Source organism: Necator americanus, chromosome III (assembly GCF_031761385.1).
Source record: "Necator americanus strain Aroian chromosome III, whole genome shotgun sequence".
NCBI classification, from domain to species: domain Eukaryota; kingdom Metazoa; phylum Nematoda; class Chromadorea; order Rhabditida; family Ancylostomatidae; genus Necator; species Necator americanus.
The window spans coordinates 27,944,964-27,968,690 of record NC_087373.1 but is presented as its reverse complement, the minus strand read 5'-3'; the positions used below and the strand labels follow the sequence as shown (position 1 = coordinate 27,968,690).

At 39.1% G+C, this 23,727-nt stretch overlaps 1 protein-coding gene across 2 annotated transcripts; it reads right to left on the bottom strand.

Annotated features, from left to right (window-relative positions):
• Positions 1-766: 766 nt before the first annotated feature.
• RB195_011161 (uncharacterized protein) lies at positions 767-21,319 on the bottom strand (the record flags this gene model as incomplete). 2 transcript variants are annotated; one of them, XM_064192467.1, is made up of 12 exons in its annotated part: positions 767-940; positions 1,054-1,131; positions 1,921-2,028; positions 2,104-2,211; positions 2,283-2,425; positions 2,489-2,649; positions 2,721-2,811; positions 3,462-3,549; positions 3,754-3,910; positions 19,155-19,221; positions 20,000-20,006; positions 21,263-21,319. In XM_064192467.1, 12 exons carry the CDS (start codon positions 21,317-21,319, stop codon positions 767-769), a joined length of 1,239 nt encoding a protein of 412 aa, XP_064050049.1. The 2 variants fall into 2 exon arrangements, with proteins under 2 accessions (XP_064050049.1, XP_064050050.1); XM_064192466.1 differs by lacking the exons at positions 20,000-20,006; positions 21,263-21,319 and adding an exon at positions 18,903-18,971 and having other exon boundaries at positions 19,155-19,207.
• Positions 21,320-23,727: the final 2,408 nt, after the last annotated feature.

Sequence of the window (23,727 nt, the reverse complement as noted above, 5' to 3'; positions counted from 1 at the left end):
TCTTACATATTTTTTTGGGAAAGCTGATCAGTTAATTTCAGGATAACCTTCACTTATGCGTTACTTATTTTTCTTTGAATTACTGGAAGCAGCATTCTGCGAAACAATAGATCTTCATTCAAATCTTACTCTCGCTATATACAATAGCAACATACACGCATTGCATTAATAATGAAAAGTACCAGGGACGGTACTGGAGAAATGTATTTCTAGAACAACAGTACCAGAGAGGATAAGGAGGGTACGTGGTCAAACGTGCTTTGAGCTTCTCGTCAATATCGTAGCCATTATTAAACGTGGAAATGAAAAGCGGAAAAATCACAAACAACTGCTGCCACACCGTGTTAGTCGAAATAAAGCGTGTATCAGAAAAAACAATGATCAACGGCACACCGGTCTCCGATTTTACATGACCTGCAGTACAATATGCTAAAAAAAAAGAACTGCAGAGAAAGTCATAGTGAATACTCTATTAAATCTAGAATAATGAATATTTTGGGAGCTTTGGCATTATGTCGTCCCTATAGCGGCTAGCAAGAAAAAAAATCAAAGCATTGAGCGAAAAAGACTGTCTGAGAACTAAAGTAGAGCTGACAAGTATCACATGCACATAGTTGTCCCCAGAAAAACGCTTGGGGACATAGGAAATAAATGATAATTAACAGACTACGAACAATGAGCTCCAAATGAACACGCGACCAAGACGGAAAGAGAACAAGTAATTAAGTTGGCAACTTGGAACATTACTAGACACTATTTCGGAAGCTCACGTATAGGTGGGGTGTCTAGCGGCACCGTTCGGCGGAGAAATATTGAAATCATCGACGAGGTTTGTGGCGGAATTGGACGAGAGATCAAGGCTGGCAAGAGATGCAGAAGGTCGGTGAAGAAGCACTCGCACTTGACGTAAACTGATGTTCACATCGCGGAAAAGCTGCATCTGGAAACGAAACGGTGACCGTAAGCTGGTTGTTAAACCTCGTTGGAATAACAAGAAATCACAAATACAGTGACTGTAACTTGTCAAAGTACTACGCAACACAAAACACGGACCTGGAAAATTCCAATGATTGTCGTCAAAAAACCAATCACATTTCCTAGAATATCCGAAGCACCAAGACAGGACCATTCCTGGAAAGTGGGCATTGTCCAATTTCTTAGTCAAGTCTTGAGTATTTTTTAAAGGTAACTCTTGAAAAAAACAAAATACCCAGGAGAGAATCTTTCAAAACATAATATTATCCTTTTTATCTTAGATCTAATAGGGGAATTCCTCTGTGGATTGTTAAAGCACCAATGAATTGCAATTAGTTAGCTTACTGTAGTGGTCAAAGTTCTGTATTAAGTATCGGGAAGTTTAGTTCCAGAAAATCTTCTCAATTAAAGCAATGAATTCTCACTGTGATCACTGTCGGCTACGATTTTTCAAGTGATAAAGTGGATGGCTTTTTTTTCTTCTAATTCGGAAATGCACTAAACACGAATACATGAGCTTATTAATTACTGGTCACTTTTTTGTTGAACAAGTAACGGTACCAGTTCCTATCACAGGATGAAGAAACACGAGACATCAACATCAAATACTTGCATCAGCAATAAAACATTATTTGACAAAATGTTTCAAAACTGCCCTCATCACATCCCGACAACTGCAACTTTCTCGTTGCAAATTAATTCCCCCTTTGGAAAGTTTCTTAGATCTTAATTTCTTAAAAAAAGGGAGGGTTTCTTGGATATTAAATTCTTTTCGAGGAAATTGAACCGAGTGTCATTCAGCCTCCACGGAGACTATTCTGATCGACTACTAAAAAAAAGGAAACGAGGAAAATATATTTGTTTATGAAAGTGGAAAATGAATGTATTTGTACAAAAAAGCCATAGTACACAAAAAAGAAAAAGATCGAGAGGTTCTAGACGTACCTTATATAATATTGAAGAAGCTAGAATTACGAATGTTGTGAAGAACACATAGTAGATTGGCGTCACCATGGATGTGTTAAACATATCCAGTGCCTTGTTGAGATATACCTACAAACAAACAATCTAGCATTTGAATTATTTATATGTAATAAAAGATCGACAAGAAAAACAAGCATGACTTACCAATTGAACAGAAACACACGCAGCAACGGACGCCAACCAGAAGTAAGTGAGTATATTTGTAAGTTGTTGGTTCCCGGATATTGTCTCCTTAATTGCCAAGCCAAGACCCTGAAGAAATGGCAATGATTTCAAATCAAACTGAATTGAGGCGTACAACTAAAAAGACAGAAAACTATTACCTTAACTGAAAGCACAGATAGCGACCCAATCAGCGAGCATACGCTTATATAGACAATGATGTTCGATCTACCGTAACGAGGAGCAACATAGATGACTATGAACAGGGTCACCAGTATGACACTAACAACGTATAATATAAATACTGAAAATAAATATAAAATTAAAGTGGGACTGATATACTTAAGGAATAAAGATCACAACTAACCCGCGTCCCTCATTTTCAAAGCTAAATCTGCCATAGAAGCCACCTCTTCCTCTTTCGGAGAGTGAATAACGATAACGGTGGAGCCAAGAAGGCAGACGGCACATCCAATCTTTCCCAAAAGATTGAGCCTCTCTTTTAGAAGACGCGACGACAAAACAGCCCTTTAATGTGAACGTATGCAAAAAAGTACAAGAGGAAACAAGTGAACAAACAAAAGAGAAGAAAAACTTACGTTACTAAAACGGAAAGAGCTCCGAGAGGAGTGACCAAACTAGCCGGAGCGAACGCATACGCAGCGAAATTGCATGCCTCTCCTAGTCCCACTGAAAACGGTAAAATGATGAAGGTATTGACCTTCGAACCTCGTCTTCCTAGAACTCATATCATTCTCACCTAAACTTCAACCAGAAATTATTTCCATATGAGAGTCTTGCTGTGCTCTTCTCTCGTGAAAATTCTCCTACTCACCCTCAACTCTACGAAAAAAAGACTCCCGGTGAAACGTAGGAGATAAGTCGTTAAACTAATGGAAAAATGCCCGTAAGATAAGGAAAAAATGCAATATGGCTTTTTTTTATTTTAACATTCTGAGAGCCTTAACATGAAGAAATTGAGAACCTTATGATGAATCTAATTGTGCTTATACACCATTAAAGAACTAATGTTGGTTATCGGAGCCGAATGTCTCAAGCACTTCAGTTTCCGAAAGAACACATCAACAATGTTTAAAAGTACAATAAAATGTGTAATAAAACAATAGTTTGAGCAGAAAAATATTAAGTCAAGAAAATGCAAATGGTTGCTTACTAACAGTGTGATACTGTGAGCTAGTAGGGCAACAAAAATTGGCTTTTCAGGACCTCAAATATGATCTAAGAAGGAATAAAAAGAAAAGTCATAGCGGGCACATATAGCTATAAAAAACAAAAATAAGGGAAAACAAAATATATTTGAAAAGTAGTAAGTTCCTCACTTGTTATCACACCCATCCACCACATCCATTCACGCAAATACCCGTAACCACCTTCGCTTGCTCGTTGTGAAACATCGCCACTCGCAAGCTGTAAAATAAAATGATGGAACGTAATTACAATACACATATTTGTAACTAAAAATTATATTCAAAAAATTTAAACGAAAGAAAAAAACTGTACGGTTACAAAGGAATAAAGAAAAAAGAGGGAGAAAGAAAAGCAGAAAACTGCTACAACTGATTCATAAAAGTGTAGGAATGTAAACAGCTACCTCATGTAAACGTAACATACCTTGATAAGAGCCTTTTTCTTAATGATAAAAGAGCTGCCAATGAAGAGTGATGAGGAGACAGCAAGCGCAAGACCAATATAGAAGTCAGACATTTTTGATGGAACTGATTCCATTGTTGTCACTGGGGAAGCCATCGCCGAATCATTTCTCCCCATACTGAAATAATCACATATACTCCAGCAGAAGATTAGATATTTCAAAAAAAGTTCCTAAAAAAAAGTGTAACAGCGACTCAAGTATGAAATTTCAGCCAAGTCATTAGGTTTGCTCAGGCACACAAATTCAAATTTGCTAAGGGATAGGTTGCATTGTTCATTCCGAAGCACACAAAGTCAATCCAGCGAGTAAACAGAGCGGAACAAGTTTGTTTATAAGAATTGTTTATACAATAAGGACAACTAGGACATGAAACTTCACAAACTGAAAGAAACGTTAACTGGATTCCAAAAAAAAAAAAACGAAAATGAAAGAAGCATGAAAAATGAAGTAGTTTTACTATTTAACTAATACGTAGAGGGAGCAGGTTCAAATAATTGATAATGAGAGAGAATAAACTGTTTAGGTGTTCCCAAGCTAGAGTGCAAAATGTGAAACACAGACATATCCCACTTTTTTTGAAGTGGACGTTAGAATTCAAAGTGGAGGAGCGCCACATAACCGTATGCCGTGCAAATGAACTGGGTAACCGTAAGTTGCAAACATCAGACGCTAAATAGCTCGAGACGTGCAGAAACGACAAGAAATCTACTGACTCATGTCATGTGGTTATGACTCGCATGTAGCTTTTTTTCTTTGGAACTATTTGGACTGAGACTTTTAAGATCTCATTGTTATGTAGATTTTCGTCATGTGAAGTAATCTAACAGTGACTGCATGTTTACAGTCAGGAAAGTCATCTTTAAAGAAAAAAATGTGAGCACCTAGAAAACAGTGAACGAGGATAAACAAAATTCTAGACTAGTTCGTTTAAAGGGCTGCATAAAATCGCATCATTTCAGATTGCTGCTTCACTTGAGTATTACAGCAATCATGAGCGGAAGTAAAGAACTGAACATTACGAACTGAACAGAAAAAAAAGAAAGAACATTATTAAAAAGTGCTGAAGAGGAATTCGAAACTATGCAAGGTTTGACGAAGCGAAAACAATTGTGATCAATGTGACGGTTACTTAGTGTTTTCAAGGACTTAATTAGTGCAAGCTGAAGGTACTAGTTAGCTGAATGGTTGTGATCTGCTTTAAAAACTTTAGTATACTAGTCGAGAATCACCTGTTTGTTGTAGAAATCACTTCAATTCAGTCACAGATTTTCAGTTCTTAGAATTGCAACAATTTCATCCAAATCTCAAACTGTGGCTGCAATTTGTATGGCAATTCACTCCCAGCATCGTAATCTTACTCCCGTATTCAGAACCAAAAGCACTATTCCTATTCCGACTGTTGCATTTATGATTCCGAAACTTATGTGAAACTTCAAGAGTTCATCATTTCCCAGTTATTTCAAATCCATACCGCTAACCCAACTAAGAAGAACAGTGCACTGGTAAAATGTTATCATAACGCCTGCACAGTAGATGGTTACTCGTCTACTATCCGACGCCCTTCATATCTCCAGGGTCGACAAGTTAGTACCACCCTTATCTGGAACTGTAAGGATACTGATTTCACGTTAAAAAAAAAACCGGGACTTGTAGGTTATTGTTCGGGGCGGATACGCCGATCATGCGCGAAGAAGAAGTGCAAATGCTCTGTAGAAACGAAAAATTCGCAGAATCACCTAACGTCACAGATTTGTGCAAATTCTTGTTCTCAGAAGACGAAAAAACAGACATGACAGAAACGAATAATTAGCTGTTACTGTTAGAAGACGAAAAAAGGGCATGTGAGCAGAGTGCAAATAAGAAGAGAAATTAAGAACATCAATTAACGAACTGTAAGCCTGAAGCTAGCGAAAACAAAAGTGAAGGAGATGTTTAGTGGAAATCGGGATTATATCACCAATCAATAGGAAGAGGAAACACAAAAGTTCTACAATACTATCACTACTGTACATAGTCAATAATAAGGGTATTTTTACACTGAAAAGGTTACCAGACGGGAGGAAATGTGTTTTTATTTATTCTAGTTTGACTTTGAGCGTAACGAGCAAACAATTTCAAGAATTCGGATTAAAATATGGAAAATGCTGAAACTGAATACATGTTTCTAATTTTTTTCAACCACAATTATAATTGAAACTGATGGAAATCTGTACGCATAAAGCACTAGATCACGAATGAGAGCAACACTACCCCAGTGGATAAGATGTGTAGAAATGAGCGCAGAACGTCTGAATCAGTAGAGTTGCTGAGAGCGGCCACGCAATCACGGTATGATCATGTCACCCACGTTGAAACAGGCTAACACCAAGAGAATCACGGTCTTCCGACGCTACAGACTCTTTTTCCACGAATTTTTCACCTTCGATAACTTCCCTTACATTTTTTCTCGTCGACCATTTTTCCCCCATCAACTTTCTTTTCTTCTCTTTTCATTTCTCTTCAATTTTTTCTTGCCGCGTTACACAAGCAAGTAGAATAGGCGCATTCGCGATGTTCGACGACGCTCAGCCGTTATGATGACAATTTCAATAGTAACGACAAATCTAGATCTAACGTGCTCCAGAATCAAAATGAGCGCAGCCGCTGCACTCAGTTGTTTTCGTGACCTTTGCTGAGCGCTCCAAACAATTTCTATTAGAACGAAAAATCATGAACTTCCCCTGGGAAGCATGGGACGACAACCCATAAAACAATGCCCAAAAAACTTGAAATCGAACAATTAAAAGGAGCGGGCTTTCCTTGAAATTTTATCCTATGGTAAAAAGGGAAAAAAGGAGATATTCGATATAAATGAACTATAGTCGGGTCAAAACGGCATGAATCACGAGTGTGGTTGCGGTGCATTTGCACATGCGTTCGAAACGGCACGGTGGAGGCAGCAGTTGGGACCGAGATGGGACCATTGCAAACTGCAGCGACGGATGATGCCAGCAAGGGTTCCAGTTCGCTCCTAGTCTCTATGTCCCGCCTCGAGAGAAGCCGCGTAAGCAGTTGCACCATGCTTCATGTCGTTTTGACCGTACTATACTAGAGTTTCAGAAACCCCAATTAAACTAACCAAAAGTTTAACATGAAGCCCTCAGATGTGTCTATGCAATACCAAATACTAGCTAGATTTTAGATGATTATTTCGATTTAATAGCATGGAGTGGTTCATGAAAAGTTTGCGTGAATTTTTTATGGAAGCGACGGTTGCGAAACTGAGAAAAGATGTTATGTTTTTGAACTGATACAATCATAGGATGTAACTGCAACCACCGTCAATCAAAAAAAAAAGAAGAAAAAAATGAAGAAGACAGCTTGATGAAAGCCCTGAGCGTTGAAGGACGAATATTTAACGGTTGCATCGATTATCATTCCCGTCGTCCTTCCAGAGCTTTTAGCTCGAAACAGTTTCGAAGTCGATAATATATGCAACGATTGAAGCGATACATGCCTGTGAAAAACTTGGCGTGCATGTTCTCCGTCGCTTAAAAGAAGGACTTCCCTGAGTTAAACTGGAGTTCCGCGAAGATGAATTCTCGCCGACCAGTTCCATTCCAACTGTGAAAATCCCCTTAACTTTAAAAATGAACACGAGGATCTTTTATCGATCGTTTGTTTTAAAAATTTACGGTAGAAAGTGAAAGTTGGTGGAAAAAAGTTCTGTGAGAAGGTTTTTTCTATGATTTTGTCTGAGCAAGAAAATAAAAATAAAGGAGAAAGAGTCTCTCTATCGTAGCTGTGCTAACAATCAGGAAAATCTGAAATATTTGTGACAAATAAGTTGTGAAATCTACTACAAAACTTCGCACTGCAGAATTGACTAGACTCTTAAAAGAGAATTCGAGATTAACTATTGAATTGGAAAAAAATGGGGTTTCAACGTGACAAACTCAAATAATGGGGTTTGAGGTGAATAGGGCGGAACATAAGAAACATTAGGCCCAGCGATCATGAGCAATACATTAATTACAAATTATGGTACAATCAAATAACTTTAAGAATGGAGAGAACTAATCAACAAAATGGAGCGGACATCGTCAAATAAAGAATATCCTTTTGGATCATCCTTCTTTTTTGGGAAACAGCAGTCCACTTTACTCCTGCGCCGCCTCGTCTCGCATATTTAATCCTCACGTTATGACGTATGTGAGAACGGACACCATCAAAAAGGAAAACTTCACTATAATTTTTTAATCTGCAGACTAGTAACGTCTGAGATTATTTATTATTATGATTTATTAAGGATAATGTAATGCTCCTTTGTGCAATTTTATTTGGTTTTTGTGGGCCGTGGCCTAAATTAAGGTTGATGCTGTGGGAAATGAAATCACCACAATCAAATGAAGGACTAATTTGATTGAATAGGACATAAAATCAAAAGAGAGAGAGAGAGCGACGGAGATGAGGTCCAAGCCCGACCTCCTTTTTCTATCATTTCTTTGACCCTTTCGTTTATTTATGAAAGAGAGGGACATAAAAAACCAATCGATCATCCAAAAAAGTGAAGAAACATTTCACTCAAAGAATACCAAAGTGTGTAATCCATAAACCAAACAAACTCCATAAATGGTATCTCTGAATCGGTATTTTACCACCTAACAAGCAATTTCCCTAGAAATTGTTCCCACCATTGTCGCGATATGTAGGTTGGGTAAAAAAAGATTCGCAATCCACTAGTTTTTGGAAAATTGCAAATTAGAATGTACGATAGTCAATTGATAATTGCCTAAAGATAATCTCGTTTTAATTCCTTTTAAAATCTCTCAAGAAAAAAGTTTAAAAAACGCTCGATGTAAAAAAATGAAAAAGGAAATGGATGTAGACGTATAAGGTTCATTTAGAAAATATGATTTTACAAGGGAACAACAATACAACGACAAGCGCAACTTGATCTGCCCGCAAGAGTAAATCTGTAAATAAAATCGTGAAATATAAGGAATAATTATGAAGAATAAGTATGGTATTAATTATGAAGATTAAGTATGGTATATTTAAGTAAAATAAATACGTGAGCGGTGATGTAGCTTCTAACACGGAAACGACAACGTCATTGATCATTCATAATGCATGAAAAATGCGTTGGAATTCATTGTTGAATTTTGTAACCGTGGCAACACAACCAAGGTATTCTGTTCTTATACCTAAATTGTGCGAAATTGTAGCGTCACAGATGGCATGATTGCTACTATCTGGTCCACACAAATGAACGATTTGCACTGAAGGGTACAATAACAGGAGCTGCACTAGATAAGATATATGGAGAAACCTCGGGTTATCAAACTCCAAAGACTCAAGGTTCCAAAATTCTACTGCTTTAGGGGGAAGGAAATGATACTGTTCAGTCGAAGAAGGAAGAGAAATTTGCCTGCAGTCATATACTACTGTATATTTCTACTAGCGAAACTATATATATTCACAGATGACGAGTGAATCCTCTGGAATTCTGTGCAAATTAAAATCCACGAAATAGGCACTTCGAGCTTGGACCACAAAAGGGAAGAAGTTGTTTACACCACATTAAGATAGGATGTGAATCTCAAACCACAACGGAAACGTCAGCGCGTGATAGTCCCACCGTTTCTCAAATTAATGCAAAAAAAGCTGAGAAAGAATATTACAATTTTTTCTTCAAAAAAAAAACCAAGGAAAAGAACGGATAAGAAGATGAGACAAATAAAAAATACTACAATTACAAGATATCGACTATACACATGCATACCATCCATTTTCGATATTATATATATCATATTATAATGGAATTGTAAATTATTATTATATATTATAACGGAATCCGAGAGGAATAAGCTGCTCCATTGAAGAGACAAGTATTGCACTACTTACAGGAAATGGGGAAAGAACATACATGGAACATTGCAACGATGCCAAAAGACGTTCTTGTGAGCAACAAAACAATCCTAAATGCTTATCTCAAGTGAGGGAATTGATTCAGAGAAGATCTATGCAACAAACACAATTCGTAAAGCACCCAACGACAGGTTTTCAATAACCAGAAGGAAGACTGAGGACAATGCTTGGCTTTAGGTTGAGAAGTAGGTGATCCAAAAAAAAGTTGGGATGAGAGCAGATCAGAAAGAATGAGCAAATATGTTTCTATTGAGAACAAGTACGCAGTCATCGTTAGCAGAGAAGCCGAACCAGCTCTTGATGAGAAACAAAGAGCACCCAATTCTAACCAGTATTCCCTCGATTTCTCGGTAAACAGCAAGCGAAGCTACATAATATGTCCAAGTAGTGAACACAAACACACTAGCCCATAACTGCCATAAGTGCCTTTCATCGAGCTTTTACGAAGAATAGCTAAATGTAAGATTTGAACAAAAAGGTATTCATGAAGTTGTCCGGCACTTGCTAATGTTCGAAAAGATTGCAGAAAAGAGAAGTGGACATGAAAAAGATGAACGAAAACTAGCAAAAGACTGCTAAACAGGAAGAAAACTACATTGCTTCCAGACTTCTGCGTGAAAACTGTATGAAAACATCTAAAAATCAATTGAGGAGATCTATGGTGCGAAGAGCGATGGAAGCAACAACACTCTACAGTGTTTAGGAACTTCCAACCATTAGAATTAGCAAAGCGATACAGTAGAAGAAGACAGATTTTGTCCAAAAAATGTAAAATTCCAGAATTGTAGAGTTTTAGAGCAAATTATTGCTCTAAACATGCGAACAAGAAAAAGCAAGTGAGGAAAATCCTTTCTTACCTATACGTTCCACATGACATGACAACCGAACTGAATCAGGTTAGGCTCAAGCAAACAGGCGACGAGTTCCCAACAACGAGTCAATGCACAAAGGTGGACCTCGCAATGCTCTATCAAACCGTCGTCACCGCCGCCGTCAGATAACACAATACGGCACAGAATGCGATAAGCGGCTTTGGTCGGCATCATAAAATAGAGTGCTCACAAAACACATGTTCTCCACCACTTTTTCCACCAAAACTGATAGATGAGCTGATACAAGAAGCTGATGTGTCCGTAACAGTGGATGAACCGCAACCACGTCAGCACCGTATCGCTATCAAGTGTTTCGATCGCAAACGAACTGGGTTAAATTTGGTGGAAATGAACGCCACTCTTGAGTGCAGGAAAAAACGAATTTTAATGCAGAATAACGATTGAAACTTTGTTCACAGGTCCCAAGGTAAGAACGGTAGGTGATGCGGTTGGCAGAACCTTCCTTAGAAAAAAGTGTTCTGCAGCAATGATGAAGGTTATAGAAATGGTGACCGACAAATTGAAATATAAATTGATCAACCTTCTCAGACCATAAAAAAAGGTGGTCACATTGTATGATAGAAGCTAAAGCAACTTTACGCCAAGGATAGAACACCTGGAGCCAAATTTCTTCTTGCCATTTCAGGAATAGAACCAGAATATAGGAGACAGGAGTATGGATGTAGTCTTTTCACCATTCAACACAAACTTGAATGGTGATTGTGACTTTAGAGTTTGCAGCACAATCGGGACCTTAACCATGAGTAATTTCCATAAATTTTAAATCCCTTTTGCGTTTAGCGTACCCTTCTCGGTAGTAGAAGTACTCAGAAATCAAATAAACAAGAAATAAGGAACATCATAATAGTTTCTAACGGTGGTAAAAGTTTTATTCCTACATCAGTCAATGCGAATAAGCGGTTAGTTCCCATTCTCCAACAGTGCTGAGTATAACAAAAAATTTAAGACAAAAACAGCATAAGAAGAGATCTCGCAGAACTATAAGATCCTAGAAATCTCCCTGCAAACTAAACACACCTTCTATAACAATCGTGTAACAGATGATTAGGAATAAAATGAGGATAAGATGCTGCAGTTGAGCTTGTTTAAAGGGAATGTTTGCTTTTCAACACAGTCCCCACAGCATTCGTTGAGATCTAGTTGTAGCGACATCATTCCATGAAATGAGTTTTTTCAGTTTTTCAGTTTGAGGAAAATTCGAAAACAAAACACGTGAGTCTTAGGAATGGACTTCAGCAGTTTTTTTTTTCTGGTGTACTTTCTCATTTTTTCAAGCTACAAAGTAATTACAGTCTTTTTTTCTTTATTGACGTGTTGCACTCAAATAATGGACATAGGAGAAGTACTACAAAGAACTTCAAGATTTTTCTTGGTATTTCTAGAAATATTATTCGTACAATGCTAAGAAGAAGAAAAAATAAAATGAGTAAATTATGTGCAAAATATGTAATATTCATTAGTAAATGGAAGTAGAACTTCGAAATGACCCATTCAGATGTTGGAATTGCTTTTTTTTTCTTCTTATAATAAACTCAATTCATGTCTACAGATGAACGATGTTTTTAAAACCACCCATTTTTCCTTCGGATAATCCTGCGAGTCAATGGTTGCACTTCTGTGCGTTTGTGGTTAGATTTTTAGATGTAACGTTAATATGTGATTTTAAGAAACAGAGGAGGATGGTTGAGATATTTCCAGACTATGCCGGATAAGAAGTTATTAAAATGAAATAAAATAACGCGAGAACAACAGAAAGCTCGATGCGCCCAGCAGAGAACGCGCTGCGCTGCTATGGAGATATGCCACATGTGGAACGCCGTTTCTGGTCAGCCCGTTCACAGTACACTGTTATTCCAAGTAGATCAAATGGTTATCACAAAAAAGTAACGAAAATCATCCCTTTACTATTTACTGTTTTTCATCTCCAAAATGTAAAGTTACAAACGTTGAATAAATAAATGTTCACGAATATGGTAATGCTGGAAGAACTCAACCGGATAAGAAGAAAGAACGTTGACCAATTCCTGGTTAAATCCACCAAGAATCCAACCGCTTTCAGTTTCTTATTTTAAAAAAGGCATGAAACGGTAGAGTTAACGTAAAAGAAAACATATGTTCGCAAAACTATGTACGATCAATAGAACATCTCACTGCTAAAATAATTTGCATGTGAAACAAATGAATATTAAACACATTAATATGCTTGCGTTTGAATATATGTCCACTCTAATGTTTTTACCTTAGAAATACACTCGAAATAGTATATTTTAGAGATTACATATAAAAACTAGAGTGAAAAATTAAGAGAAAACTTCTATCGCCAACTCATCAAAAAAAGGAACCTCATCCAATTTTTCCACAAAAAAAAATTGCAAGCGTTAAAAAAAAATGAAATGAAAAATGTCGAAAGAACACTATCAGGACACCATAGGAAATTATAATTTTCATCAAAAAAACGACTGCATTACTTTTCGGTATTCTCGAAAGAAAAGCGTTGAGAATTTATGTCTATAGGAAGCTTCAGCAATTTAAACATGGATAGTCTCCACGTATGTGACAACCGAATTTTTATTCGGAAAACTACAACACTATTTCACAGTGGGTTGTGCCCCTACTCGATATTCGGTTACTTTTCTAAAATAATTCTTTATTCTAAACAGACAAATACCTATCGAACATACCACCGATATGTTTTTTTTACCGGCTACCGTTGGAATTGACAATAGATGAGTACAAAAAAAAGAGAGAAACCTTGAAATTCAAAGTCTACTTTAAACACAGTATAATGTTTTCTGGGGCCTTCGCAAAGTGTTTGTCCCTTCCTTAGTCAAAGGTCATAGGATTGCAGAAATATTACTGGTACTCGAAAACCTTTTTTTTTTCAAAATAGGCGTAAAAATGGAAGCACTGGCGTTACCATAGGAAAAGGAACGCGAGACGCGAAAACGAGTACTCCGAAGGACGAAAAAAATATAAGTATAGGAGCAACAGTAAGAAATACATGAATCAAAGAAAAAATACAAGAAATTGAATGCTCAGATTTACAGCATAATACAAGAAATTTGTGAAATCAAAGAGAAATATTATCTTAACTGAATCAAAGCGTTGGAATTCCAGTGTCCTCTTTCTACTTTAGTTCATTAAATGTAGTTTTATGCAATTATACATTACTCGTTGTAGCAACATAGGAGCGGAGTGAGAGGCAGCGATTCTCAGAGGTAAGTGGAGTAAATCTCGATATAAAATCGCAATCGCAGCAAAAAGTGATGAGCTGAGCGCGGAAGAAGGAACAGTTAAGCTGTACTCAGTCAGCAAACTTTGACAAAGTGCATTACAGAACCATTAAACAGTTTAGCAAATTCGGATCAGGTAAGGTTGTGAGAATGTTTCCCGAGAAATTCAAGAATACCGAGTATAATTCTTCTGTAAACGACAAAAACATGAAATCAAAATTAGATCACATATTTCGAACCAGAAAAATAGAGCAGAATAATGGGTGCGTTTAGGTTTAATGAACTTATTCACGACAACAATCTCTGAACATTGGTAACGCCGGGAAAGTAAAGGATAACCAAAACAAGTGACGTAACAACGTGTCAAAGAACAGCATGGGCAGGAGAAAAAAAAACAATCGTATGTGCTTGAGAAAAATTTCGAGACCAATTGAGATGAAAACGAGAAAGAAACGAGTCGGTAAAAGAAAATGATGATGAATTTCCTGTTAGACGCGAGTTGGCCGCGCACTGTAGAGGCAGAGAGGTAGAGTCACATACGAAGCATTATAGGTGGAAGTATTCCCTCAAGAAGTGCGCTCAAACATCTAAACTAGTTCACACCACCACGTAGTCAGAGCAAAAAACATGGCAGCACCAGCGACTCTCAGCTTCACGCGGGTTGTTGGGCAGAAATCAATACTCTGTAGGATCGTTGACAGCAAAATCGACAGTCAGACGCAGTTCAGATTCGATTCGATGCATTGCACAAGGCGGCGTACGTTATTTAAGAAAGCTATCATGTGCGCCGATACGATGACGATTTGTTTGCTGTGCACATGCCCCGAAGGACTGTTCCGCAAAGTTTTAACACAGATGGCCGGAACTAGATCGAGACTCGAATGATAAATATCGTGAGCGCAATGCACCTTGAATAAGATGTCTCAGGTTCAGAATCCAGAGCCACCGCATCGAGTGAACGAGAGAGAACACTGTTGTTTACGTCACAAATCACAAACAACCACAGCACAGCAGCTGCTACAGTTTCCTCATGCGCTGTATCGAGGTCAGATGTGAGCGCTCTCAAAGTTTTACAGACCCAAGACGACGCTGAAACTGACAGTCTCACATAACACACGGCGATCAGAAATCTCGAAGAATCTCTCGGAGCTGCACAGGAGTGCAACCATTCACTCAAGGGACCACCCAAAGAAAAAAGCGGAAAGTACGTCTAAAAATATTGCCCATATGTAGATATGTTGTACTGAGTCTACTGTAAGAGAAAATGTCTCAGAAGTCAAAAGTACAACAAAAATGAAGCTGCTATGAACATAAAGCTGAGAAACTGATGTTTGGTTCAAGGCCGGGAACGATGAGTCATGATGACTCAGAATTAGGGAGGACGCTATGCGCAGGCGACAGTTTCCAGCATAGAGGTGAGACCCGACTAAAATGCAATCATGTATCCTTCTAATCCTTCGAAAACACACTAACCGACCACATTCACAAGTTCGGAGCTGTCTAGAAAGAAAAGTAATGAATTTCAATCACAAATAAAGAAGAAACCACACAGAGTTCGACAACGCAGGCTCCGGCAGACACGGATGAGTCATTGTGAGGTGTGTGCCTGCCGAAGAGCAATCATCTCAAAAGAGTCAACTCATGGATTGATAAAACGTCTGAAGATCTTTGATAAACACAGAATCCAACAGAATAAAGGATGGTGCAACAACAAATGGTAAACTGCACAATCCCCATAGATATTCGAATAGGTGAATGACATGTTCATTGGAAAATGAACAGTGCAGATTCGAAACACAGCGAATTACAAATGTGAAAGGCAGCAACTCATATCGGTAAGGTCAACTGGTGAATAGAACTCGCGCAATAATAGAATTTCGCTCTACACAAATAAAACAGGGCTCGATAGTCAGAGAAAGAAGGAGTTGTACTAACTGTTACTGTTGTAAGGGCAAATAATTTGACAGTAGAAAGTTGGCACCTTTGAAAGTGAATACTATGAGGAAAATACGGCGAATACCAATGTACAAAAATTAATCGCAGTTAACTAAAGAAGCGTCAACTTTTAAAGATATCAAAACAGATGTAACGAGTAAATACATTCAACGTCACACCAGAAAATAGACAACACACAAATATGCTATTGGATAAAATTGAGGTACGCCTGCAAAAGTCTAATATGACCCTCAGTCTGCTTGTGGTCGTACAAATTTGGATGTTTCTAGGTCGAAATGTGTATATTCATGGTGCGACATTCCTACGTAGAAATTATTTCGGATATTGAAGTGATAAGGAGTGAGCAGTGCCAACATGAACATTGTGGGAAGTAATCTGAGCTATACATAGAGAAGCGTTTCTTAGTAGCTATCCTAGAATTGTGAACACAATTGTGTATGTTTTTTTTTTGCAAATTTAGGAAATAAAAACAAGTATTTGCCTCATTCGAGACTGTTAAATGACAACAACAAGATACGAAATCAAAACAGACTGAGATGTATTCTTCTACGAGTACTCGAAGACGGCAGTTTCGAATTCGTTCTCGTAAAAGATTCTCGAGAAGACGAAAGAGCCTTTTTTCTGCGGTAGCCACTCACATCCACTCTTCGAGACATTCACTGCGATGAATAGGCGACGGTTGGTAACGCAGTTGTAAGATCCCTGCTCATTAAAAACGCATAAAAAAGATAATTTGCTCTTTTGCTGCAATACTTCTTACTTCTTGAGTTTTGCGAGGTTATTCCAATATTTTCCAGTGTCTACGTTTGCGACCATATCAGACGCATGTCAAAACTTTTGAAGGTTCAAAGATACTACTTTTACCCGAGTGTTTCAATGGAATTTGAACCTGTGGGTAAAAAGGCCATCTTTTACGATAAGGACTTTCGAGATATAGATGTAAATGATACAACAACGTTAAGAGTACAGAATGAAAACAAATGAAAATTTCGAAGAATATTTAGAAAAGAACCGCGCCTGTTTAAGAATTCTTCAGGCAGTGCTAATCGTCAAGGGAAGAATCTCATATAGTTTGCATGTTAAAACGTACTAACAAAATGTGTTACTCATTCGCCAGCGCAAAGTTTACTAAATTTACGACAAAACTGTTATTTAAAGGCAGAATCTGACGTGGTATGAGAATCCGCAGGAAAAGCTAGAGATGAGGTTGAAGATTGTGGGATCAGGGGTGGTTCCGGCCATCTCCCCTTGATCGTGGTGAAAAACGGCGCTGACATGAACCGTCGAAATTTTTTTACATGAAAGACTCAGTCTAAACGATTTCAAGCCACCCGTATTAAACAATAATTTTTTTGACGTACACATTTCTTAAAGGTAGCGTATCGCAAAACTGACGATGCTGGATCTCTTTGGGTAAACACACAGTTCGGGATGTAGATTACGAATATGAGCGTAGCCCCGCTCCTAGTTCTCATAGGAATGCGCCATTCTTGTACATGCTCCGTTCCCCTCAGCAGCTTATTCACCATTTCGTCGTGAAAAACGTTGCCTTCCACGTCGTTTTTTTTAGGACGGTTAGGGAGAGATGGGCAAAACCACCCCCTATCCGGCAATTTACAACTCCATCTTTAGCTTTTCCTGCTGATTCCCTCACCATGTCAGATTCATGGTAGGCTGTTAAGATAAAGGATAATGGCTCTATCGTATTAATCCACTTAGGAGGTGCCAACGCGTTTTACTGCAATTCGTGATCGCTTAGGTTGTAGAAGGCGTGTTTGCCTACACAATGACTTAGGAGGTTTGGGGGAGGAGGGAAGAGGCAACCGATGATCAACTCAGAATTTTTATCCTCCCAGACAAGTCTGGTACCAACTTATCAACCTCAGAGGGATGAAAGGCTTGGTTCGCATTAAGGCGGTTCACGAAGCATCCCCCGTGCGGCCATAGCGGACCTGTCACCGGACGCGCTACACCTGTCTTTATGTTAAAAGCATCACCCCACGAATCTGGGGTACGGATTTCAGGTGGAGAGTTCCTATACGGGGTCTTAGATTATGAAGAGGAGGGTGATTCCGTCCATTCCTTCCTAATTGCCGCAAAAAACCGCTCGGAAATGCGGCGCGTGCAAAAATCTGGCGCGCTCCAATCAAACTCGTTGTAGAAAATAGTTCGCCGGAACGCTTGAAGCCGTATCTTCTGAGCCGTAATTGGAAAAAAATGGCCGGAATTACCCTTTTCTCCATAATCTGCGACATCGTATAGGCATAATCCCCCTGAAACCCGCACCACCCCAGATTCGTGGGGTGATGTCTTTCATATGACGATTTCTGAACATAGACAGAATCGGAAGAAAAAGTAAAACGATACGACACCGATCTTTTGCAATCTACCTTTGAAATCTACAAAGTTATGAACGAATGCACTTCCAAGAGAACTTCAGACATATGTCATTAAATAAAATACACTCAAGCTCCGGCACAACTTTGAGAAAAACCACACTCACACATAATTTGAGTCATGTTCTCAAGACGGTTTTGTGCTCACTAAAGGCTTCTCGATCTCGAGCAATTGAACTCTCCTAACAAATTTGCCATAAGACACTATTTGAAAATGGGGCAGGAACAAAACGAAAAAACGGGAAACTTCTAGTAACATTTCGAAAGAAGTAGGTAAAAGTAACGGAATTCTGCTAACAGGCAACATGATATTACAACTAAGCTTTAACTTTTGTAATTTTCTGAACGTAAATCACCAAAACGCCCAGCTTTGAGTGAAAACAAAGATAATCTAATCAGAATGTACACAGAAACTCCACTATATAGATGTGAACAGTCCAATTTTTCTTGATCAAATTTGCATGTAAATGTAATGCATATGATGGATACAAAAGCAATGGATTGTTTATTTTTCTGATTTCACCCCTTGAATCTATTAATTTCGTTTAGGTAATTCAGAAATCCACTAATATTTGGGTATGATCGTTGGACAGAAAAGTAGTGACAGGAACCAAGTTCGGATCCAAAATATGCTATGATTCCACTAATCGTCTGAAAACAACCGAAAGAGGAACTAAGCATGATAGAATGAAAAGAGTTAAGATGGTGGACTTCGGAAAACCTCGAAAATTCGTTGGCTTCCTGAAGAAGAATGCAGTGGACCTTTTCTCCTTCCTTACCCGATGTATTCCTAGAAATCCTCGGAAAAGTAAAACAAAATAAGCAGGATTTGGAGGAATAACAGTAGGATTTCACTAACCATTGCACTTAATAAGCATTACCTTCAAAACTAAGGCTGCACACGTCAAATCAACACATACAAAAGAGAAAAAATAGGTGTAAATGTTCGTGAAAACAGAAGAAAGCGACTTACAAGGGTTTCCCATCGATCGAAAACTCTTGTGCAACAACGTTGCTCATCAGCATCGAACAAGCGATCGCTGAATAATATATCAATTAATGTGAATAAAACGCAACGTACAGAAATATCTATCAGCTTATCACAAAAGGGAAAAAATTGAGGACTTATAAGAAGAAGAGATAACACGATAGGCAATGTTTTGATATTTATGCGTAACAAAATGGTTCAAAGAACGTTATACAGAATATTCTAACGACAATCCAAAATCTGTATTCACTTAAAAAATGCACCGAGAGAAAAGTGAGGAATACGCTATTTTTGATACTCTGCGGGATTCCTCTATCACTCATGTCCCAAAAACGGGTTGATATCAAATTATAATTAGAAGCTGAGAATGCGTTCTTCCCATTTTGTTGCATTTTCTGAGATGAAACAAATTCAAAATTGTATATGGTAGTGCATCCAGCATATGCTGCACTGAATAGCCAAACGAAAAATAAACAAACGATATATGCAGGTATAGTGCAATACTAGCCCTTTTATAAACTTTCCAACATAAGAAGTAGTTTCTTCTATCGACACAACTTCGAAAATGCAATCACTGGTTCTTGTTTATTTTTGCATTTTAATTGTTCTAACGGTTTACTGTTGCATACCATTTATTGTACAGCAAAGAAAGCGAGATATTTTTTCTCACATGTGAAATTTCTTCTCAGACCTTATTTTACATTTTGAAAAACTATTTGAAAAATGAAAAGAACCCAAACAGATACACACAAATACACAATACTAGTCACAATTAAAAGAACTAAAAAAATAAAGTAATAGCAAAATAATAGAACGCTAAAGCACCTAACCTTTACTCTACAGTTTTCGATGTTTCGGAATCCACCAGTCTTCAGCTGAACATCGTGGATATGTATCCAGCTGAGTAAGAAGAGAAAACGAATCTTTATCTGAATCTTTATCATAGAACGAGTCGAAATTTTAAACAATCGACCATGTGCATAAGAGAACACGAAATCTGCAACATTGAACGCATGTTTACGGAAATGATATGCCCTATGGTGGGAATAGAAAGCAACACTACGTAATATTGGTATGAAGCGAGACCTACACCAAAACAGGCAACGCATGTATGTACACACCCGACGCTCTCAACGTGTCACACAACACTGGCATATGGACGAGAGAGCAAAGCGCGAGACAGAGCGTGCGGGTAATGAGAGGATCGGAGGCGCAGACTGTCATACGTATTTCGGCTTTGGAATACGTATGAAAACTTTGAGATGCGAGAAGTTGAAGAAATTTATGACTATTCGAAGTGAAAGACGTTACATTAGAAGGGATCCGTGTGGACTGCATTAAACGCAACGTTTCACGAAACTGACTAGTTGGGAAGCCCGTGGAAAAATAAAGAGTTCGGGGTGTAGATTACGAGTATGAGCACAGCTCCGCTTAGTCCTCCTCATCGTCCATGAAATACGGCGTGAGAAACGGCGTTTCTTCCTACGAGATACGTTAGAACGCTACGCCCTTGGTTGCGCGCCGCATCTACGGGCGAGCAGTCGAAGATCAATAAGGTCTCCTACTAGTCTATTCAAGTAAAAACAATGAATGGGCCGCTGAGGGGACCGGAATGTTTAAAAGGGGGCGCAAACCTCGTCGTAAGAGCAAACGCCATTCCCACGCTGTTTTTCAGAACGAATAGGGAGAATTGAGAAGAGCTACGCTCATGGTCGTAAAATAAACCCCGAATTCTACATTTTTGGGTAGATTTCCCAATTACGTCGTTTCTTTAACGACACACTAGAAAAAACAGTGTTGTTTGCTGTTTACCCACAGCAAAATTAACACGCTTGGAATTATTTTTGCTGTTAGCACCACCGTTTCTTTCGAATAGCTGCTTGAGAAGTTAACTGATCTCGACTGTTTTACAAACATTCAAAGCTGACTTTGTTCAACTGGGAGACTGCGACGCGACTGGAGCGAATCACGGACTTTCTCTGCCTTGCTCCAATCAAGGACGCTTAGCATTCAACCGGCTCAACACATTCGGCGTCGTTTGGGCTGGAAGCGGCGCGGTGGAGCGCAACGGAAAGGATCGCGGAAGGACTCACGGTAACACCATCGAACACTCCAGTTATCGTCGGTCCCACGTCGATTCCAATCGGCATCTCCGCCGCGCCGTTTCCAGCGCAGGTGCTTAAGCAACTTCACCTTGCTCTATGTCGTTTTGGTCCGACTATAAACACCCATTCTATTTTTTTCGTCAGTCGTGCCTCAGTCCAGGTGCATCCGTCATCCGTTGCGATCGCACGGGAAAGTATGCGCGAAGTATCGGAAATCTTTAACCGAATGACTGTGATGCGCTTCTGATTGGGACCGAACAAAGGAAAAAGAGAGTGCGAGGCAGTAGGGAAAGAACATGCGTTACGACAGATGCGTTATGTCGTTCGGTTGAACACAGCAGGCGTCGACTTTAACTACTGACGCATGTATTATAACTAGAGTAAAAAAAAGAACGACCTCAACATCTGTTATTGTCAGTTCAGCTGTCTCGCTGCACCTAAATCCATGAAGCCTAGTTCATTTATTTGAGTGCGCTTCAAGTGCATTCTTCCGTCATAGGCGAGGCACCTCAACCAAAAGAGTACGCTATGGGAATCGGTCTTCTTTTAGGGTCACTTTCTTCCCTCGCCGACTGCAGAGGATTACTGAACTGAGCATTATACTCATGACCAAAGGAAACGAAATACTATATTAGAGTGCAAGGATGGAAAGTCAAGACGGAAACTGGAAGATTTAGGAAATGAAATCAGAATTATACATCGAATAAGTATTCGTGTAGAAATTCAGACAAATGCAGACAGCGCCGTTATCTTATCACAGAAATATCGATTTCGTCGAAGAAACTAAAGGATTCCGCTGCGCAGAGATATTGATAAGGGCACATTCTATAAGCAAGGCTATGAGCATTGTTCTGCACACCACTCCAACAAGTCCTGTTTATCGATGAAAGTATGAAATATATGCCGATCGAGCTCGTACTGGACTATCAGAGCTTCAAAATCAATCTGAGAGAATGTGCTTCATGGACAAAAAAAAAAGAAAAGAAGAAAAGACGGAATGGAAAATCCGTGCGCTCGTTGGTGTCATGAAGTTGTTAGTAAGTCGATGATTTGCGAGAGGATCCGCAGACATAGCGCTCAAGCAGTAACTAATGAAAAGGCAAAATTTGAATCTCACCAGAATCCCACGAGCAGTACATGACGTTTCTGAAAACGACAGCTAAAGCACAGCAGTAAAAAGGTTGACAATATCTCGACTTAAACGCATCACCCCACGAATCTGGCGTGGTACGGGTTTCAGGTGAATAATGCCTATATCGCAGGAGTCGTAGATTGTGGGGAAGAGGATGATTCCTTTAATTTTCCCCTGTATCTGTGAGGACTCCGGAAGTGTTTCTTACGACGACAAGCACGGCACCCCGCCCCTCCTGCAATTCGTCTGAAATTGTTTTCGACGAATCGCAGGAGGGGCAGGGCGCAACGGTTGCACATTGCAACAGAAGCCGTTGTAAGAAACAGTTCCGGGATCCGGGAGTTCTGGAAAGAAACAGCTAGAATGTGATCGCTGGGAGAGATACATCTGTCTTCTCAGCTGTCTTTCGAAGTAGAACAGTAACAGCTCACTACTGTGACATTAACCCGAAAACATAGGATGGAATTCTTCCTCTAACCATGCAATTTTTCTTTTTTTTTTTGCACTAAAGTCTTCAATTCATATCTGATACTACTTAGATGAAAGCGCTCTTCAAAAGAAGACTACTCAGTTTCCTCCAACGAAATTAAAATGTTCAAGCACGATATAGTGATGAACTAGTAGTTTTCGCCGAGTAACTACTGGATAAATTCCGGTTATTTTGCTTTCTCGAGCAAATGCATAGTCTTCGGCCCATCAATGCTGGAAAATTCGAGAAGAAAAGAGCATTCCGCTGAGCTGAGAAGTGCAAAACTATCCATCTGTATAAACCATACGCTTTGTCCAGCTGCAGCGGGTTTAAATGAACGGAGCACAAATTAAAACAAATGTATGCACAGTAGGGTGAAGATGATCTGGCTAATGGTGCAACTACGTAGTCTGTTGCGCTACAAGTGGCGCAGCGGGCCCTACCGCTCAGTATCACAGTCCGGTTTGAAGAGCCAGAGATCCCACTGCAAACGGGATTAGCAATCTCTACCCAGGTAACTACTCAACATCTGGATTGTGGTAAAGACGTAAAAGCTTGGAAGCATCTAACCTTATCTACACAGAATAAGTGTTTCTACAGTCTTCAACGTACTCAATAATCATTGTTGTATAGTCGGGTACAACGGTGCAGTCGCGTAAGCAGCTCGGCTCGAAGTGGCACAGTGGAACATGGCGTTTAAAGGCAGCATACCACGAATCTGAGGTGGTGCGGATTTCAGGTGGAGTATTTGTACACGGGATAGTGGATTATGGAGAGAGGTGTGAATCCGTCCATTTCTTCCTAGTTGCCGTAAAAAACGGTCCGGAAGATTCGCAGCACAAGGCTGGCGCG